The sequence below is a fragment of the Triturus cristatus genome, chromosome 11 (assembly GCF_964204655.1).
Source record: "Triturus cristatus chromosome 11, aTriCri1.1, whole genome shotgun sequence".
Taxonomy (NCBI): domain Eukaryota; kingdom Metazoa; phylum Chordata; class Amphibia; order Caudata; family Salamandridae; genus Triturus; species Triturus cristatus.
Window position 1 is genome coordinate 174,536,606 of NC_140594.1, and position 21,169 is coordinate 174,557,774.

At 47.1% G+C, this 21,169-nt stretch overlaps 1 protein-coding gene across 1 annotated transcript in view; it reads right to left on the reverse strand.

Annotated features, from left to right (window-relative positions):
• PPTC7 (protein phosphatase targeting COQ7) overlaps nucleotides 1-21,169 on the reverse strand; it is a 136,071-nt gene that overhangs the window by 27,678 nt on the left and 87,224 nt on the right. Inside the window, exons 3-4 of the mRNA XM_085636042.1 lie at nucleotides 12,974-13,172; nucleotides 10,813-10,936 (exon numbers count right to left, since the gene is read on the reverse strand). Of these exons, the coding sequence (XP_085492168.1) occupies nucleotides 10,813-10,936; nucleotides 12,974-13,172 (323 nt within the window). The remainder of the gene's footprint in view (nucleotides 1-10,812; nucleotides 10,937-12,973; nucleotides 13,173-21,169) is intronic.

Below are 21,169 nucleotides of genomic sequence, written 5' to 3' on the forward strand. Positions count from 1 at the left end.
TGTCACCAACCGACCCAATCTATTTTAATGGGACAGCTTACGTCACCATCGTTGACGCAGAGCAGCGGATTTCAGATCTTGAAGACAGCTTACACATCAAAAAGTCCAGGTGACTTAATTACAAACCGAGCTGGCAGAGCTCCAAATCAAGGACAACGATACGGAAAATCAGTCATGAAGAACTAATTTACGTATAATCGGCGGGCCCGAAGGACATGAAAATGGCCTATCGGTAGTAACTGTTGTATCAGATCTCATCTCCAAATATGTATGTCCCGAAGCAGCAGCTCTGAAGATCAATCTCACAATTACACGGGCTCAGTGTTCCAGCAGTCCAGCCTCTTAAAAAGTAACCTCGTACTATCATTGTAAACTTTGGGGACTTCGATGTTAAGAAACGGATTTTGGCATGTGCTATTTGAGACAAAGCATATCAGACTCTGGACAATTTTTCGTTTAAGCTATTCTTGGACATGTCAGCATTTTCCGCACGGCGCCAGAAGGAATTTAGAGGCATGATTAATTGCTTTCAGCAGCTCCGTGTCCCAGTGGGTATCATTCTTACATGCCCACACCTTTAATATAAGGCACCCTGACTCCTGGCTCAGAGGTGACCGACATATTAAAAGCAGTGCATTGAATTTGCCACACAGGGTGAGGGCAAAGTCACAATGGAGCAGTTTCCACTGTTACTGTAGTCTGCAATGGCAGGCCTGCTGTCAGTAGTATATGTGGGTCACTCAGGGTGGCACAAACAGTGCTGCAAGCCCTAGTGACCCCTTCGCCACCCATGCCCTGGTTACCATTGGTACCGTATACTAGGGACTTATAGGGGGGTGGGGGGGTAACGTCCTTGTCAATTGGGGTTGTTAATTTATACATCAGTTTTAGAGAGACCGCACTGGGGCCTGGTTAGCAGACTTCAGTGCACTGTCAGTCGAAAACCAGCATCAAGTAGTCCAAATGGGGGCAAAAAGTGTGGGGGGGAGGGGACATCTATTAGAAGCTTTTTTTTTACAACCATCCACTATCTTATATTGCACCTCAGGTTGGAAGGAGGTGCTTTTTTTAGCCATCTGTAGAGAAGCACTGCAGATGAATTTCCTACCTGCCAGAATGTGCAAATAGATGTTTATGTGGAAAATGTAGTTTACCTTTATCCAGTCTTTTGGTAATTTAGCAATTAGGGGTGCCAAATCAGTACACAGATGTTGATCAACCCTTGCCACCACTACAGGCGTGATTGTGATTTTTTTTTACTGCATGGTGAAATGCGCAAACTTCCTTGCAGCAGACTTAGTACCATTTTATTCCCTCTGTCCACTGGAGCTGTGCATGCTGCAGAAGGACTTCAAAATCACTGCTGCCCTGCTGTCAAGACCACCGATTCTGTTTTGAGTTTGTTAGGGATGCAAGCTGGAGTTTTATACTTCTTTTCGATGCATGCTAGGTTGACGGAAGCTGTAGCTAGATCCTGCATCATTTATTTCTTCTCAGATGTAGTCCAAGATTGGTATAGAACTACTACTTCTGTTACATTTGTCTTTAAAACTAAATAGAAAGAAGGTGCAGGAGTAGGTGCCCAGGCTGCTTCAGTGCGACCTTGACCTCGCCTTGCCCTTCTGACTAGTCTTGGTGTTGGTCTCCAGCAGTTTTTTGTGTTAGCTGCTTGATCTGCCTCAGACTCTGACTGCTCTTCTTCTTTGTGCCGTCTGTTCTATCTGCCCCCCACCCGTCTGATTAACTGCTCCTTTTTGCATTCTTTGTTCCGCTTAACTGCCCCTTTTAGCTCCTCTTACTGCTCCTTTTTGCATCTTGGTCTGTGTCAGTTTTTGAGCCCTGACTTGATCCACCCCTCAACCCTGGTTGCCTCCAACAATGCGGATGCTGAACCTGAACCTCAGCCCATGGTGGGCATCTTTGCCTGCTAGCATTGCCACTTCTTCTGCCATCACATGCACAGACACACACACACACACAGACACACACACAGACACACACACACACACACACACACACACACACACACACACAGAGAGAACCCCCCCCAAGTTAGAACTCAAGACACACACCGCACCCCAGACTCACTCACATACATGTTCCTCAACACACGCTCACTCAGCAAGCACTCCACCAAGATTTGGGACCTCATTGTCTCCATCGCACCGGACCTCCTCTTCCGCACCGAAACCTGGCTTAAAACCACATCGGTGTGGGACATCACCGCAGCCATCTCTCCTGGATACAAAATCCTGCATCAGGACAGACCCCATAAACCAGGAGGACTTGCCATACAGAGACACCATTCAGCGTACCTCTAACACTGACCTAGAAGGCACTTTTATGGAACACATGCACTTCAAGCTTCAGAAGGACAGTAAAACCACTATTAAAGTCACCCTCTCCTACCGGCCCCCAGGACCTTGAACCCATTTCAGCAACCTCCTCACCGAGCTCACCATACCCCGCTCACTGCACCCCTTACCATGGGCACCGAAGACTTCATATTTCTAGGTGATCTCAACTTTCATCTCGATTGTCTTAGACTCCAACTCCACGGACTTGCTCAAAAGTCTCAGAACATCGGCCTCACCAAGCTTGTACAAGGCCTCACCCACATCGCTGGACACACTCTGGACCCCATCTCCTCCAGCTACATGGTTAAAGTCAGTCATATCACTTCACTCACATGATGACCACTTCATCGTTCACTGCCACATAACACAGCCACCAACCAGCCCAACAGAATTTGGCAACACACTAAGCCAATGCTGGAAGAAAGTCACAGAAAAGGAATGGCTCAATGCTCTCCCACTAAATTACCTAGACCCCACCAACAACCTCACCAACACAACCATTCAACAACTCAGTCACCACCTGCTTCAATACCCTAGCACCCCGAAAAAGACCAAACCCAGAAGATCCAAATAAAAAGATGGCTAGCACAACACTAACCTCAGAGAATCAAACAGAGTATGCAAACAACTTGAAAAGAAATGAAGAACTACCAGAGGAAACACCTACAAGACAGTACTCGGACACCCATCAAACAAAAGACCAAGAAAAAGGCCCTGATCCCAATAATCAAATCTAGCTCCAACTGGAAGGAACTTTTTGTCATCGTCAAGAAATTCACCAATCAAACATCCACAACTCAAACCATCACCCCTACACAAGAACTCAACAACAACCTCAGATTGCTTCTAAGAAAAAAAAGCAAACCAGGATATTTACCAACATTTGCAGCCTGCTAACCTCATCAACCAAAGACTAACAACTGACACCATGGAACCCTCTATTGAGGACACTGCAGCAATAATGAAGACAGTTCATACAGGGGTCCCACAAGCCACTGCCCCCACCTTATCTACATTCTGGGAAGAGCCACGATCAGCGCTGAACTCACTTTCATTAACACCTCCCTCAAGACAGCCACCTTCCCATATGGCTAGAAACACGAAGAAGTCAACACCATCCTCAAATAATATTCAGCTGACTGCGCACCGACGCATCACGCTGCTCCCCTTCCCAGCAAAAGCCATTGAGAACACCATCAACAGAAAACTCTGATCACCTAGAACACCAAACTCCTGGCCGACTCACAATTTGGATTCTTAAACATCCACAGTACCGGAACAGCCCTCACCACTGCCAAAGACAACATAAGCACGATCCTCGACTGAGCATGTACTGCTAACCTCATCCTACTGTATCTTTCCGCCACTTTCGGCAGTCTCCTACCACACACTCACTGCCAGACTACACACAGGGGGAATACAAGTACCAGCACTCAAATGGATATCTTCCCTCCTCTCCAAAAGAACAAAAGGAGTCAGGCTCTCGCAGTTCACATCTGAACCCAAGGACTTAATCTCGGAGTCCCACAGGGATCATCACTCAACCCCACATTTTTTCGACATGTATAGGAATCCTCTGGGACTCTGCTCTCAGATGATACAGTCACCACACAAACTTCAAACAATGCATTACCAGCATGGATGAAAAAAACTTACCACAAGTTCAACACCGACAAAACTGCAGTGCTGATGTTCGGGATTAATAGTTCACCTTGGGACTCCACCTGGTGGTCAGTCAATCTTGGACCCACTCCAACCACGCTAGGAACATAAGCCTCATGCTGGACGCCAACCTCACAATGAGGTCCCAGGTCATAGCTGTCACCTTCTCTGCATGTAACGCAAAATCTTCAAGTGGCTGCCACTGGACACTACAGGTACTATCACGCAAGCCGTAGTCACAAGCAGATTGGACTAAGGCAATGCACTCTATGCCGGCATCCTAACCCATCTTCTATACAGACATCAAACCATCCAAAATGCCGCCACTAGACTCCTCCTCGACCTCCACGCAGAACCCACACCCCAGAGTGCTCCACTGGCTCCCCATCCAGAAGTGCTGCCAGGTCAAACTTCAAACACATGCATTCAATTCAGTACACAACACAGGACCCCGCATACCTTAATCTCCAGCTTCACTTCCACTAACGGACCAGACAACTTCTCTCAGCATCCCACATGCACGTGCAGAACGGTAGGTCGATCGCTATCCCACCAAGCTGCCAAATACTGGAATGACCTCCCCAAACACATAAGGGCCTCCTCCCCAATTCTTGAATTCACAAGACGCTGAAGAGATGGCTACTCAATTAGTCTTCTTGTGGGATCATAGAGTCAGTTTGGATTCACACCCAGCCTCACCACAAAACTACATTCGGCCCCTCAGCGCCTGGATACCCTCACGGGTGACAAGCAGCACCCTACAAATCCACCTTACATACAAGAAAACTACAGGGGTCATCAGGTGACAAATGTTTTTGGAGAAGGCGGAGGCCTAGTGGCACGAGGTATTATGAATTGGTTCCATTCAGAATACTTGGATGGAGATCCCGATTTGTCATGGGAAAAAATATATAATTTTGGTTGTCATTATCAAAGCTCTATCCGGGTACTTACCTTAAAAGTTATTTTTGTCTTTGTTCCTCTTCATAAGAATTGAAAACGCCACTGTCAGTTCCCCTGGTTAGTCTGTAAGGCGAGGCATGCCTTGACAACGGTTTACCCTTTGCTAGCAGTGTAACTCAACAGGATGCTTTTATTTGTGGATGCAGAAGAACAAGTTACTCTAGACCACTGTTTCCTGTAAGCCTGTAAGGTGTACACACACACACACACACACACACACACGCACACACCTGTCCCCCCAAGACGCAGTGCCGTGTGTGAATCGTGCACACACACAGAACATCCCACAAGAGCGTTTGTTCCGTCACATTCAAAAGCCGAGTGGGGCGAAAAACAGGCATGTCCTGGTTGCGGAGGGCAGAGGAAAAGACCACCGTGAAGAGGAGAACACGAGGAAGCGGCAAGTAAGTGTCCCTCTTACGACAGCCTGTGGGATTAAAGAGGGCACGCGTTCACAGGCAAGTGGCTCCTGCACTTGCTGCATTTATTTTGTTACTAGAGCGCAGCTGAGGGGCAGATTGTGTGCTTTTGTTTAAGAATTCATGTAAATTGCAGACCCTGTCACAAGCTGCAATTAACCTGAATACAAATGCACACAATCACCCCACAGCTGCGCTCGATTAAGAAAAGAAATTCAGCAAGTCTACAAATGCATGTGCTTTCAGAATCACCTGAAAGCACACGCCGTGTTTGTAAACTTGCTGCATTTCTATACTAAGTGGTGCACGGCCGTGGGGTGATTGTGTGTTTTTAGTAAAGTTTTCATATTAATTGCAGCTCATGACTGGCGCTGCGATTAACATGAAAACTTTACCAAATGCACACTATCACCCCGCAGCTGTGGTCTATTCAGAAAAATATGCAGCAAGTCTACAAACACAAACCTCTGGCCTGCGCAATGAGGGAATACCATAGATAGAGGTCTCCGCTTCTTGGGGTAAGAATTAGTGCTAGACATACGCAGGGGATACGCTGCTTTATGTGCGGGACCCCAAACGGAATCTGTCTCCCGTCCTCCGGGAGGGAGTTCAGTTTGGTGCATTATCGGGCCTTAAGGTCAACTGCTACAAATCAATTATATTCCCACTCACTAGCGCCACAGAGCAGTTGAAGTAGTGTTCCGCGAAAACTATGGAGTCGCAATCAGTAAGTTGGAGGATGACGTGGAGCGCTGGCTCAGACTGCCACTCTCGCTATTGGGTAGGCTCTCTGGTATGAAGATGGTGGTACTACATCCAGATGGTCCTCCCTGGTCCTTTTTTCTGCACTCTTACAGCGCTCCGGCTGACCTGGGCTGGCAAACATGCCAGGGTACGATGGGACATCTTAACGCTGCCTTACCAGATGGGCGGCCTTTGGGCGCCAGATCTGATTTTGTACTCTAGGGTTGGGCGATGTGCACACGCTCATTTTTTAATACATGGCCCAGTAGATGCACCTCACCTCCAGATTGAAAAAGTTGTTATAGCGCCACTTCCAATGCCGGCGCTTTTATTTCAGCCCCCGAATCGCAGAACTGGGACTCTCGATTTGATTAACTCGACTGTGCACGCTTGGCACTACCTTAAGTTGCAGGCTGGAGTAGTCATATTCTCCACTGGCTCCTCTGGAGTGGGGTCGTTGGCTTCCAGCAAGCACAGATAGGGGGGTAACTCGGGCACTGAGCGACATCAATGTCACCAAGATTGGAGACTTGTTTGGGGAGGGTGTAGCTAAGAAGTGGGATGACTCGATTACACAGGGCCAGCATGCTACATTACTGCACAGATTCCATTTTCATAGAATGAGGCATTTGCTACAAGAAATACTGGGGAATTACTTTGCTGAGCCACCCGAGGTTGCTCCACTCACTACCATGATAAAAGGAGAACTGCCGGAGAGGATGGTAACCAGGTTATACAAATTGGCATAGGAATACCGTGCTAACCATTAAACTAAAGCTTGTCTTGAAGAAATAAAAACCTTTAGGGGTTCACTGATACACCTGGTCCTTTAACCCAACAAAGAAGAGATTGGCACGGAAGCTGTAATATCAAAAAGAAGTATTTATTAACCTCACATGAGGGAGACTGCGTAATAACAGTACCCTCAGGCCACTGTGGGAGACAGTCTAAGGAGTGCAGAGACCAGGGGCCTTTATACCCATACAGGGGCTCAAAAGGAGGCGGTACAAGTACACATGAGAAGAGTTACACACATAGATGGTCATACAGAAAATGCAGTCAACAAGTAGCAGGAATAATGAGTTGCTGACATCAGTTAGAACAGCCTGACAGTTACAGTCTAAGGTAGGTACATGAGCACGTGCAAGGCTCTGGCTCAGTGCTGAAAGAGTTAACTATATCACATGACAAGCAGAATACAAGGGCAGTCAACAGCGAAGAGGGAGAAAGCACATGGCTAACTAAAATGGCTGCCACAAACAAAATGGCTTCAGCAGATGCTAACAGCTATTGCAGCTAGTTTCCACAGTCTGGCCTGGCAAACAGACCTGGGGAGGGATATTGAGGACGGAATGTTTAGCTACTGTTGCGAAAGTACTAAAACGCATATCACTAAATGGCAGGCACCGACTAATTCACTTCAAATTTCTAAACAGGGTATACTACACCCCTGAAAGATTATATAGGTAAGGACTGAGGGAGTCTGCGGACTGAGAAAGGTGTGGTGCCACTCCAGCAGATTTCTATCACTTGGCATGGCGGTGCCCGGGGATTGCCAATTTCTGGGCTGCAATATTTAAGACTTTGGGGGAAATTGTAAATGAACTCACTCCAGACCCTGCACTGGCGCTACTGGGATACTCTAAAATTCTGCCCAAATCAATCAGACGCTTAACAGACATGGGGTTGCTCATGGCAAGGCGTAGGGTGGCTATATGCTGGTCTCACAACCCAACTCCTACCATGACCAGTTGGTTGAGAGACGTGGTATACTGCTGCACGCACACGGAAAATTATAGTGAACTCCTCCCACCACACAATCGCCCTAAGAACTTCTGGGAGCTATATACAATTTATAGGGCTGCTAAAGACAATGAGGAAAGCAGTAGAGTTCCCCCCCCCCTGCTTCGACATAATTTTCATGGAGACGACTGGTTGTGAAACATCAGCTGTAAAGGTCTCTCAGGAGCTCCACCTTTCCCACATAATCTCCTCAACCCAGCAACGATGCAAGTCACGAACATTGGCTCTGGAAGGGGTAGGAAGAGGGTTCTGCTGCTGTTCCAACTGAGACAGAGCAACCACCACTGCAAGACATTCGCAATTTTCTTCAACACCTGGTTGGAGTCCAAGAGGCTACCTTGGGAGTCAGTTGGGACTACGGAACATTGGAGAAACCCAACAATGTTAACAGGTGGGTCATTGTCTTATGACTGTTTAGGGCGAGTCTGTCTTCAGTAGCCAGATGTCACAGTATGGGAAGATTGGTATTCCCAACCTCTACAAGGGTGATGGTGGTGGTGGTTGCAGCTCAACTGCGAACACCCAAGGTGCACTGGTGAGACCAATGTGGAGCACAGAGAGCTAAAAAGTGCTCATGGCCTACCCGAAACCACAAGTAACGCCTGTGGGACTGCAGGACAGAAATATGGAAGAGTGGGTCTCGCAAGCCCACTGCTACCATTCAGTCTCCTGGATGGCAGACAGAACTTGGGCGAGGGTGAACATTTCGAACTTCCGAAGACTGTTCAGAGGATGAAGATCCAGAATGGGACGAAGGCCCTTTTTCGGCACTAGAAAAATAATAGGAGAACAAGTGGCCCCAATCTCTGAGGAAGACACCCTTTTTATCACTCGCTTGGTCAAGCACTCCTCAAAGTCTCGGCGGAGCATGGGCAAGTGGACCTCTGGGAAATGATGTGGTACTGGAGAGATGTCTCGGGGACAGGACAGGAAGGGTTGGGAATATCAGTGTTCCACAATCTGGAGCACACATTGGTCAGACTTGATGCTCTTCCATCTGGAAAGGTGAAACACGATAAGACCTATTAGCTGATTGTGTGCCACCAAGGGCATATTAAAGTGGTTTACCGTGGCTGGAGGGGGAGGGTTTGGGTAGTGCGTCACCCCTGGGGACCTAAACATTGTCAGCCAACTCCTTCGCCTCGCCGGAGAAGGATTGGCAGGCATGTTGCTGCTGAAGCCTCTAATGGTGCTGTCTTTGCAGGTATCCCCCTATTGAAGCCTCGAAAAGGGCATTGTTGGGGGAAGTGACGAAGAGGTGGAACCAGGCCTAGCGAGCGAGCGGAGGTCTTGCTCTTTAAATTTCAAGGGAGCAGTTGACCGTTGCTCCAAAAAGGTTTGGGTCATCAAACGCATGTCCAAAAGAGATTGTTGGATGTCAGACTAAAAGCCAGTTGAGCTAATCAAATTGTGGAGCCTGAGCACAATGCTGGTCCCAAATGCCTTACCCAAATAGTCTGCCTTGTCCAGGCCAGGATAAACTGGGTATTTAGCATCATTTTCTTGGGTTACCTTGGATCCCCCTATGGTAGAGGCCTCAGACTTTCCTTCATAAACTGCATATGCCAGTTACCACTCTGTTCTTGACAATCTTTTGGCGGAAGATCTTGCACATCTCACATTCTGTAGGACTATGGCCTGCCCTAGGTGGATACAGTGGAGGCACTAGGTCAACCCCATTGCTCTTTTTCCCCACACAATTTGCAGACTTAGTGTTTTTTTCCTCAAGAATGCCTGCCATAATGTTCCAAACGTTGTAGCTGGTGGAGCATAGATAAGGTGATTTTGTTTTCTGAAGGACATCTCTTGAGGATTGATGACTTGAATTTGCAGTACAAAATTGGTAGTTTAAAGCCATCTGCCAGGGGAGCACCTTAGGGTCTAGGTCTCAGATTGGATAGAGTTAGGGTCACAAACTGAATAGGGTACAAAACTATTTTGCAATCTTCAATGTTAGTGGATGTAAAGGTACCCCTGCTATGCTAACATGGTTTATAGAGGGTTCCCAGCCTAACAATGGGAAATAAGTTAAACATGTGAATCTATGAAATATCTAATGTTGAAGGCGGCACATAACTCAAAGAGGGATGGGTGTGTAAGTGTGTTTTATGTTTTACACATACAAACAATGAAGGTGCTCACTTCTTCATCCCACAATAAAGTGACCACACTGGAGACAAGAATTGCAATGCAAAATAAAATTGTGTTTGGTTCAATTTAAGATTTCTTTTGGTCTAGTAAAATAAAGATTTTACAAGACTGTCGAGGCAGGGACTATAGAATATTTTAGGGGGAGAGGTGTTACTTATGATATAGCATGTTTTGGATTGCGTCAGAATAGAGTGTATTGGAATAAGCCAAAAGAAGGGAGCTGCCATTTGGGCCATTGGGGATGCATAATAAATTATTTACACTATCTCCACCAATGCTTTGTATTTAAGGCACACTGAAGGCCACAAATTGGACCATCGTGTTATTATGGACTGTTTTAAAGACTGAATCCAGCTGACCCTTTCCAACTGAGTTTGTCTATATTCTGCAGATTTGCTGTTGAGTTTTTTTGAAAGTAAACAATGAAAAAGAAGAATGCTGCCCATTGCGGAGTTAATGAATGTCACTAGCATGAAAAACAGAGAACTCGACGTGCTATGCCTTAATTAATCCATCAAACACTTCATATAACTCGGTCTTAGGATACTGGGGACAGGAAAGCAGCTATAAGAGTTAAAGAAGAACCTGAACTGTAAGCGAAATGCCCAATAGAAATCGCTTACTGATCAAATACATTACTCATGTTTACTAAAAAAAAAACACAGAACAGAAACTGCGTTTAAAAAAATCTTTCCCATGTAAAAGTTCATTACCTTTAATTTTTTTAACTCTTGAAGAATCATGTAATCTGGCATGTTGTCAAATAGCCCATCTGTCGCTGTCAGAATGATATCTCCAAGCTGAACGTCAAAGGAACTGCTATCAGCAGCATCGGGGCTGAGAGAAAGAAAACAGAGCTACATCAACTTGAGCCTCCACATTCATAAACAAGAAACACATTGCCGCAGGGGTTTGGATTAGTCTTCCAGTCAGTTTTTTGTCCTAGTTTTCAGCATTTTTCGTTGTAGAATGCTAGGTCACAATTTCTTGAGGAACTTCATCAATGAACAAACAGAATGGCTAACTAGCGGAAACATAATTTATAATACACCACTTCGATCACATTACTTAGGTCTGTCAGTGCAGAGTAAGTGGGGCTTTCACTTTTACCCTGGATGGTGTAAGTGTATCACCAACAAATACTTCCCTCTTGGAAGTCAAACTTGTAAGAAGTCCGATTGTTCCCTTAACCCACACTCTCCCCTCAGACTTCCTTGGTTTATCCCCCTCCACTCACTAGTATTCAAGAGTCCGCAATTTGTCTTCGGTGTCAACAAGGTCATCTTAGACCTTCATGGGACTGACACCCAGTGAAGTGTAAGAAATGAAATTGCAAGAGCTACAATTCCTTGTGAGGGCACTATGGAGTTCATGATCCATCCGAGTATGAAGTGCCCTCCTACCATTTTTTCAAAGTACTTAAAAGTAACCTTCCAGAGGAGAGGCTAAGGCGATGTTTAGTTCAATAATTTTGTTTGATTCAACTTTAAGGTTTCTTAGCATGTTTTCGACGGTGCTTGGGAAATCTTGGCTTCTGCAGTAAATATTACAAGTACCAGGGGGGAGCAAAGTATGGTAGGAATCTGAACCATTTACAAATAAAAACAAAAAAAAGACTTGGAGCTCATTACTTACCTAAAAAAGTCATGTAAGGTGAGACACTAGTCACAGAGCAGACTTTCGTCCCGAGACCCATATCCAATTCGAGCGACATGCACTCTGGTATCAGCCCTGGTTATGTTTACTTTAGGCTTTCCCAGTAATCATTCGGCTGGTGGAGTTCAATGCCCAGTCCGTCCGTGCCTGGGGCTGCTCATGCGCCCTTCGAGTCGGACAGGATTCTCTCATTGGACAGTGATGGCCTATTGCTGAACACTCCCTCGGCAGTGCCTGGTGCTCTGCCAAGACCAGTTTGCCTCGCGTTCGCGGAACACGCTGTGCTTACCAATGGAAAGTTTGACTGCTGCCCGTGCAATATGAGCTGTAATCACATGCTTCATCTCTGGACTCCGAAAGATTCCCCCAGGCAGTCTATCACAAGTGAAACTAACGCCAACAAGAGCACGGCAAAGAATCCCTCACTAAAGATTATAAAAAAGCCCCCCCCCCCCCCCGGTCACTTCATGGCAACGGGAGCTTGCCTCACAAGGTCAACAACTCCCAAGGCAGATGGGCAACCACCTGAGATGGCCCACGGATCTCCAACCGCTTACACAAGGACTAAACGGTTTCTCCCGAGGCGCCTGCATCGCCAGACGCAGACTCTGTTCTGCAGCCAATGCACGGGGACCCTCCTGAAATAATGCTCAGAGTCCTTTTGAACAAGCAATAAACGTATACATTCAAATGGGCCTTTCCATTCTTTTCTTCTACCACCGCACATTCCATTAATACATTGAAAGGCTTCCCGGGAGCGTCTCCCACCCCTTCGCATAACATCGCGACGGCAGTAATCTTTCCCCCCAGTCCGTGGTGCACGTGTGCATCATGGACCCGCGAGATTACTTCGGCGATGTGAGAATCTTAAACTGACCCGACTCAAGTCCCTTCGATGCCATGCTGAGCCCCCGTTCGTACCCGAAAAAATATCAACCAGAAACTAAACTGCCTGGCACGCTAGGCTGCTACACCGGATTAGAATCCAGGCCCAGAAAGGAAGGAGGGGTGCAGAAAGGACCCCCAAGATATCCATGAGAGAATGCGCGCTTTTCAAATACACCCGGTCTAGATTGTTGCTCGTGTAAATAAGTCACCATGGGACCACCGTGGGAGTGACGTGTGCCCCAATAGGGCACTCTCCACAACCTGCAGAAGTCCGACTTCAATATCTCCGCAGCACTCACACCAGCGGGCCTCGACAGTGCACATACATACCTGTCACTTAGCACCACTCCCTCTGCTCCCGGCGGCGCGATGGACAGCTGGAACGGAGTGTTGAAGTAATGCTGCTGCTCATCGGACCGATGGACCACCTCTCCTCCTCGCACCACCAAGAAGCCAGAGTCCCCCAGGTTCGCGGTGTGTAACCGATGGCGTGCGCGGTCCAAGATGACTATGCACGCCGTGCTGCTCCCTGAAACGAAACGGCATTGTTAGACACTGGAAGCTGCTCGAGCCAAGCATAGCAACGTGCAAAGGGTTGGTCTAAAATCATCAAACACTGGTTAAAGATATAAAACAATGTCACACATTAGACAAATTATTCATCAAAGCATATGCGCTCGCTGCAAACTTCATAAACTTCATATTGCGGTGTGTTCAGTTTGTCTAGGACGTTCAGTGACAGAATCACATAAGAAAATGGATACGCTGTTGTGCACGAAGTCTACCTTGGAAGGTTAGATTCCGAGTCTTTTAATGCTGGAAAAGAATTCTCAAGAATTGACAACTAATGTGTACGTAACTGAAGCACAGACCGAGGAGCTTGCCACAGCTGCTCTGGCCTTCACTTCGAGCAGGGAGGGGCGTGCTAGAGAGCGAGCGACCTTTGCTCCAGATACCGGCTTCTATTAACGTTCCTAGATTGAGAAGCCCCACCGAGGGAAAACAAAACCACCTGCACAGCAACTTAAAATGCCAAACCTCTTGCAGTCATGATTTTTAGATTTGGTAGGTTTGGGTGAATTCTACAGTGAAGAATAACACCGCTTTTATTTTGTAAATTAAAATGATAATTTGGTGAGATAATAAACAAGCACTGGCAAAACAGAATAAACCTTGCTTGTATTTTGCGTTCCAACTAAATTAGCAAGCCTGCTGTAGTGAAAAAGAAACCAAAAACGATTACTTTCGTTTATACAATGCTCCTGTGAAATACATCGTGTAATGTGGGGTGACTTTTTCAGATGTAAAATAGTCCCTTATGCATTCCAATGCGAGTACTCTCCAGAAGATGGAATGATACCCTAAGTAGACAACAGTATGCGGTGAGAGAAATATTCTATGGGCGGATCAAAAGCCCACTATGTATATTTTAAAGAATTGGTAGCAATGGATCAGCAGACAGCTGCTCTACTAACCTAGACCAAAAATAAAAAATAAAATGCCAGACTTAATGTTCTTAATATTCCACTTTCATGATCGCAGGCTCCTCCTGACCCTGGCGCATAGGATAATGGAGAGCAAGGACACCTACTGCTAGGGTCCCTGGAACTACTGGAGCCCAACACCTTGTCTCACTCCTCCCTTATTACATATGAACTTCTAGGGAATCAACAAGTCCAGGTTTACCATCAAAGGATGTTTATGGGGTAGAATGTTAAATTCAGCAAGCATTTTATATTTTACAAAGTCGGCAATCGCGACTCAGTAGTTATGATCCGGATGCATTTCTAAAGAAAAAAAAGTCCTCAACCAATGTCCTCTTTAGCTAACAGGTAGCTCCACCGTGCCTCGGTCAGCTAGCTAGGTCTCAACCGTCAGAGGAAGATCACATAATTTATGTCATGATGGGTGAGCCGGGTGGGGGAGAATGGTGGGGAAGCACCCCTAGCCTCGCTGGTGTAAGCTCCATGTGCCAGTCCATGGAGTTCGGTGTGGGTGGAGGGGCTCCACTATTTGCTGCAGTCCGGTGGAGCAAGAAGGGGGTGGGTGGTGGAAGGGTTTTGAGAGTGAGGAATAGTAGGTAGGAGCCTAGTTGCTAAGTTGTGTGGTGGCCATGTCGAGATCCCTCAACCGTTGCCTCCAGATGATTCTAGAGGACAGGGTAAACTGCTTAGTAGTCTCTACAGATTGAATCGGCCCCATTGGTACCTGCATTAGTAGAGCTCTTACGTGGCTCGCACAGATGCCATGTTGGAGTCAGGCATCCTCCTCCACTAGTGTATTCTCGCCTGATCACTGCATCGGAGGGGTAACTCCTGGTAGACTGTCGCGTGTGGTGTGGCCCAGGCAGTCGAGATTTGTGCCGTGCATGAGAGGTACTGGTTAGTTTTGATGAGGGAGTGTGGGGAGGACCGCCTGGGGCCCTCCCGTCCACCCGTCAAGCTTCTCCAATTGTGTGCTCAGGTGATGTCGCGGGGCTGTAGGTGCCTGCCACTGGCCTGTGGTGCTCGTAGGGGGACAATCAGAGCTTTGCCGCCCCTCCGGTGTTCAGGAGCCATTCCGCTCCAAGCAGATTTTACCAGCTGCCATTTTGTCCCATCGGCTCCTCCGTAAAATGGAGACCCAGCGGTCCACGACCTTGCCTCCCCATGGCTGCACAGCGATCTGTGCCGTCCGAAATAGCAGCGCTCTAAGCGCAGTCGCTGTGGAGGAATTCAGCCCCAGAACTCCGGCAGCAGCTCGAGTGCCCCACCCGGGGGAACCCTGGCATCACTAAACCAGCACCGCAAGGCGACTTCGCTGCAGAGGAGGGAGGCAGAGCGTCACTCAGCCACCTCAGTTCAGACATGACCATATGCCAATCAGTCTGACCCTGTGCCTCATGGGAACAGTCCAGCCCGAACTGCCAAGCCATGTCTTCCCTGGACCGGAAACAAGCATGCTTGCAATGTTCAATACTCCGTCCATCATACCCTTTGGTTTTGCTCTAAAAGTTCAACATCAGGCAGCTGGATAAATAAACAAAATGATCGCAGCTGTGTGGACATCAAACACACAACGTCTGCCTAATCAAAACATGTATTCCTGGTTCCCAACATGTGGGCAGTCATTGCCCCTCTCTAGTGATGCTCATATAATTGGCTGGCGACAACTGCGATGTCGAGTCAGATCATAAAAAGGGCACCCAGCACACTTGCCCTACAAATTCCAGAGATTGCTGCTCACGGAAGAATGACCAGCACAAATGGTTCTGTGGGAGGGAGACTACACTTTACATATAGATCCTAATGTCCACAGTGCACCAACAAAGGCTTGGGGAGTGGGTCATGCCATGTGCTCAACGCCTGCAATGCACTGCTGAAGTCTGTGGTTTCCTGGTGCAGGGGACACAACATCGGACCAGCTCCTAGAGCCTACTGCCCACAGCTAAAAGCAGCACACCTACTGGTGTGGCGGCTGACACTGTGCCCAGTACAGGCAATGCCCTGCAATCCATTTTGTCATGATGACTGAAATAAGGCCTCAAATGCAATAGGCCCGCTCCCAGAGCCTACTGTGCATATCCCATGGCCGTGCAAGTGAGCTCCACGGTGAAACAGGCTGGACTGAGACCTCACCTACAACCAGGCTCTGCACACATACATAAGCATTCCACAGTGGGCCCAGTGGTATCGGAAATGGTGCAAGGCTTCAACACTTTAGACCGGCCTTGTGCAGAGTCCAGTCAGAACAGTTGAACTTCATACGTAGTTAGCGCTGAAGAGTGGCGGGCAATGCAAAGACGGATTACAGACTAGGCACTGAATGCAGAGCCCAATACACAGCCAAAAGCCTAAATTAGCAGGTCCTGTGGTGTGGGGCTGACACATGGTCTGCCTGCATGCTAAGCCCAGTGCCCAGAGCAAACGGTGCTCAGGTGATGGCCCTGTATAATAAATATGGATGCAGTATAGCATTAATAAAAAATAAAAATTCACTAAAGGTGAATTACATTAGTTCACATAAAAAAACCTTTAAAAAAAAAAGAACCCAAGAAATTCTGTGGAACAAACATTAAAGTGAAATTATGGTTCCAAGCAAACCAAAAATGGGAAATTTGACCATTATGGTATGCAATGGAAACCATAGAAGGTCCTTCCGTACTGATCATGACCTCACATTACTATAGGCATCTCCAATTACACTGTTGACATCACATATGGCATCAGCAATATCAATCGGTGATGCAATGCGTGTGAGCACGTTAGACAGTCTAGAATACAAAAATTGAAGGATGGAATGCTCAAATTACTTAGCTACTGGTAATTACCTGGAGCAGCATCCTAATTCATTGCTAGTTTTAACACAACACCTCAGTTTACTCCCTGCCATATGCAAATCAGCATTGACCCTGCTGTAATGAGAACAGTTCAGCAAGAACTGCCAGCCAAGTTATGTTATCGATCATTTGTAGCGCGCACAAATACTCGGAAGTGTCCCGGAGCGATAAGCCTGAGCAGGGGTAAGCAGATGTGGAAAAAGCAGCTAAACGACTTAATCAAAAAGTAGGGTTTTCAGTTGCTTCTTGAACGTCCTAAGATCGTGGTTGTTCCTGAGCTCAAAGGGCAGGCTATTCCAGGCCCTGGCCGCCCTTACAGAAAGGGAGCTCCCTCCCATTCTGGCAAGGCGGTATCGTGGGACGACAGCAAAGCATGGTCCCGTTGACCGGAGATGCCTAGATTGCGCATAGAAATTGAAGCGCCTCCTGAGGTAAGAGGGTCCAGACTTGTAGAGGGCACCATGGGCGATGGTTAGTACCTTAAACAGAATGTGCTGGTCAACAGGTAGCCAATGCAAGTCGCAAAGAAACTGCTTGATTCCGAAACTTCGCGGAATACCTAGTAGCATTCTAGCGGCCACGTTCTGAATAGTCTGCAGCTTATTTATCTGGTAGCAGGGAAGGCCAATGTAGGGAGAATTGGCATAATCGAGCCGCAACAGCATGAGAGTGCAGGTCACCATTTCTTTAGCCGCTTTTGGCAGGAGCAGCAAAAATTTGAGGAGTTTCAGTGTACCAAAGCACACTCATGCCAACTTATTAATCTGAGGTCGGAATCTGAGGTCCTCGCTGAACCATACCCCCAGGTTTTTTGCTGGACTACCCATGGTTTTTGGCATGGGAAAGCCCTCGGGCCACAGATGATACCAAAAATTCGACAGAAAGGTCCCGTAGAGGAGGACCTCAGACTTCTCCTCATTGCATTTAAGTTGGGCCCGCTCCAACCAATTAAAAACTTCGACAGGCAGTTTCTAGCCGATTCCACAGATGCCTCATCTTTTTTCCATGTAAAAAGCAGCTGGGTGTCATCAGCGTAAGCTATAATTTTGGCACCCAGCCCTTCCGCAAGATACATCAGTGGAGTCACAAACATTAAAACTTAAAGGGCTTAGCATTGAGCCCTGAGGGATGCCTGTGGTGATACTGCTTGGTGTGGATTAAAAAGGTGGTACCCGCACTTGTTGTGATCTGTTGGCCAGAAAGGATTCAATCCAGTCCCACACCTGGCCTGAGAATCCAATATTAGACAGGCGAGCTACTAGCTGACGGTGTGGAACCGTATCAAATGCGGCAGAGAGGTCCAGTAAAACCAGGGCCGTTGCCACCAGAATCACAGCAATCCTGGATAGCCTCCGTTCTCGACCAAAGCAGTCTCCGTGCTGTATGAGGCTCTAAAACCGGACTGAGCTGGGTGAAGAGCACCAGACGTTTCGATATACGCAGACAGCTGTTTAAAGACTGCCATCTCACATACCTTCGCCACAGCCGGTAGGAGTGAAATTGGTCGATAGCTAGCCAGGATGTCTGGGCTCAATGAGGGTTTTTTTGTTTTTTTTAACAGGGGTAGTAGCTTAACTTGCTTTCATTCCTCAGGCACCTTGGCGGACAGCAAGGACAGGTTTATAATATTATTAACTTCGGGGTTGACTACCGCCGCCACTGCTGGCAACTGCCTGTCAAGACAGGGGTCTGCCGGGGATCCTGATTTAAGTGCTTTAAGAATAGCCAGGGTATCAGCCAACGGAATGGGCGTAAATACTGTCAGAGTCATGTAAGTGCGATCAGTCTCACGGACAGCCTGGGACGAATGTTCTGTCAGGCCCAAGCCGGCTGGCCCCAAGCTATCCTGAATTGCTTTTATTTTATCAATAAAAAAGTCAAGAGAGTTGCTCTCACCATGAATTGGAGGCAGGGGCGGCCTTGCGTTCTGCAAATGGCTTCAAAAAGATCTGGACAATCAAAAAGATTTCCTTTGAGTGGTTCCTAGATTGGGCAATGCGCTCCGCATAGAACTGGCCTTTGGCGCTCTTAACATCGTCATAGTAGCAATTCTGACATTTCCTGAGTGCCTATTTGGCCAGCGGGCAATAGGCTTGTCGCCAGCTGCGTTCTAATTTTTTACACGCTTTTGAACTCCTTGGACCAAAAACACAAGCAACCCAGGATCAAATTTGCTCTAGTTAGAGCTGATCAGCAAGTTATATAGCTTGGTTCAAGTGGTACAGTGTGCACAGGACACATGTCTGGGCATACCAGTCCGACTTAGGGCAACAAGCTCATGTATACTTCTAAATGTCAAACAAGCACAGGAAGTAATTGAAAACCACAAACACTTTGTAAAAGAAATTTCATGGATAACCTTTGAGATCATTAAGAGCGTACTTTAACTAAATAATGCCTGTAAGACATGTACTAGGCACAGACAAGTTACTTACTTTCACTAATGGCCTTTCTGGTGGATACTCCAACCACAGATGTAAAACCTTGTGAATACCCAAAATGTGCCAGATTGGATTCAAGGCATTTTCAGGGCATTACTCCCGAGGGCCAGTAGATGGAGTTGTGCGGCATCCTGTAGATCCAGCGCTAGCATCCAGTCTCTTGGATTCAGAGAAGACAGATCCTGGGCCAGCGTAAGAATCTAAAATTTGCGCTTTTTCAGTAAGAACCAGAAAGGGAAAAGATCTAAAACTGGACAAATACCTCAATTTTTCTTCAGGACAACAAAATAACACTCCCCATTTCTGATGCAATAACCCTTTCTATTGATCCTTTGTTCAAAAGAGACTGGACTTCCTGCTGCAGAAAGGACAATGAAAGCAGCTTGGAAGCACGGGGACTGTCAGCTCAGTGCCTGACCCAGGCCTAGAAAGGGACTCGGGGCGCAGTCTTTTGCTAGGGTGTTGTGCTTGGCATGGTCAGCACAAAATGCCTTTTGAAGCCTGGAAAGGGATGAAATCGCTGGGGATACTGCCACATGGGCACAGAAAGGCTAGAGAGTATAACGTGGCCCTGCTTTCTTTGAAGAATTCCAGTGCACAATATATATATTGCAACCCAGGGCCAGAGGAGGAGTCAAATCCACAAACTGCCAGCAAATCCATATACAGATTAACATCTTAATATTGGGCATCATCCCCATTATCTCCATGGTCATCTCCAAGGTTATGCTGGCTTTCATAACAGTCTTCACCAAACAAGTTGTGGAGGACTTGTGGGCGACTCCCTAGTAGGGTAGTATCCTGTCTGAGCTGGAACAAAGTTAGACAGGATGCATCAGGCTAGTGCACAATGCAACTTCGGTTGAGTCAGAGTCATTTCAGTGCCAGACAAAATAGAGGCCTCCTCAGGCATTGACGTGGCAGGAACCGGCATGGGTCTTAACGCATGGATCGAAGTCTGATTGAGCTTACCCCTAGAGTCGGAGGCAGACCCCACAGCGGGGTCAAAAGGTACAGGCTGCATTGAGGATGGATCCATCAACGGTAATCAGACTGGAGGCCTCCCTGGATACATAGGGCCCCGAAGGTGAGACAGAGGAAGTTGGAAGGATGTCAAATATTTGCTGCACAGCTTCTTTGAGAGCCTCCATCTGCTGCCACATCGTCTACAGACCAGGAACCTCTGGGTGCATAGATATATGTTGAGGTAATTGGCTCCTTGTTAGTAGACAGAGACTGAAAGGCACCGGGAAATCCGCTGTACTTCCCTGGCCACACAGGGTGGGAATGCTGAGAATTTCTGCTATTACTACTTTTCGGTAGCCTACATAAGGATTTCGAATGAAAGGGGATCTGACACATAACAGGCCTCTGGAGCGGGTCAGCATCCTATCCTTATACCCGCAGAAGTACTTAAGGGCCCTCCTTTTAATGTTTGATGGAGAGTTTGGCTTTATGACCCCCGGACAGCCTTCAGGGGTTCATCCAGGTGCAGTCTTCGCAAACACAAATACATGCCACGCTCCTAGACAGTGACATTTTGGAGGATTGAGTAGCATTTCACGTTACAGAAAATAAGCATATGCTTCACAAATACACAGGTAGGATGTATGGTATCAACTGAAAACAGGTACAGAGAACCGTCAGTGTGACTTGAAGGCAGCGCAGAGAGGATAGAGTAGCTTAGCTGCATGACTACTTGCTTGGTGTTCAAAGTCTCAGAGACAGTATAATATATTATCAAAGACTACGGTCTAAGCTGATCAT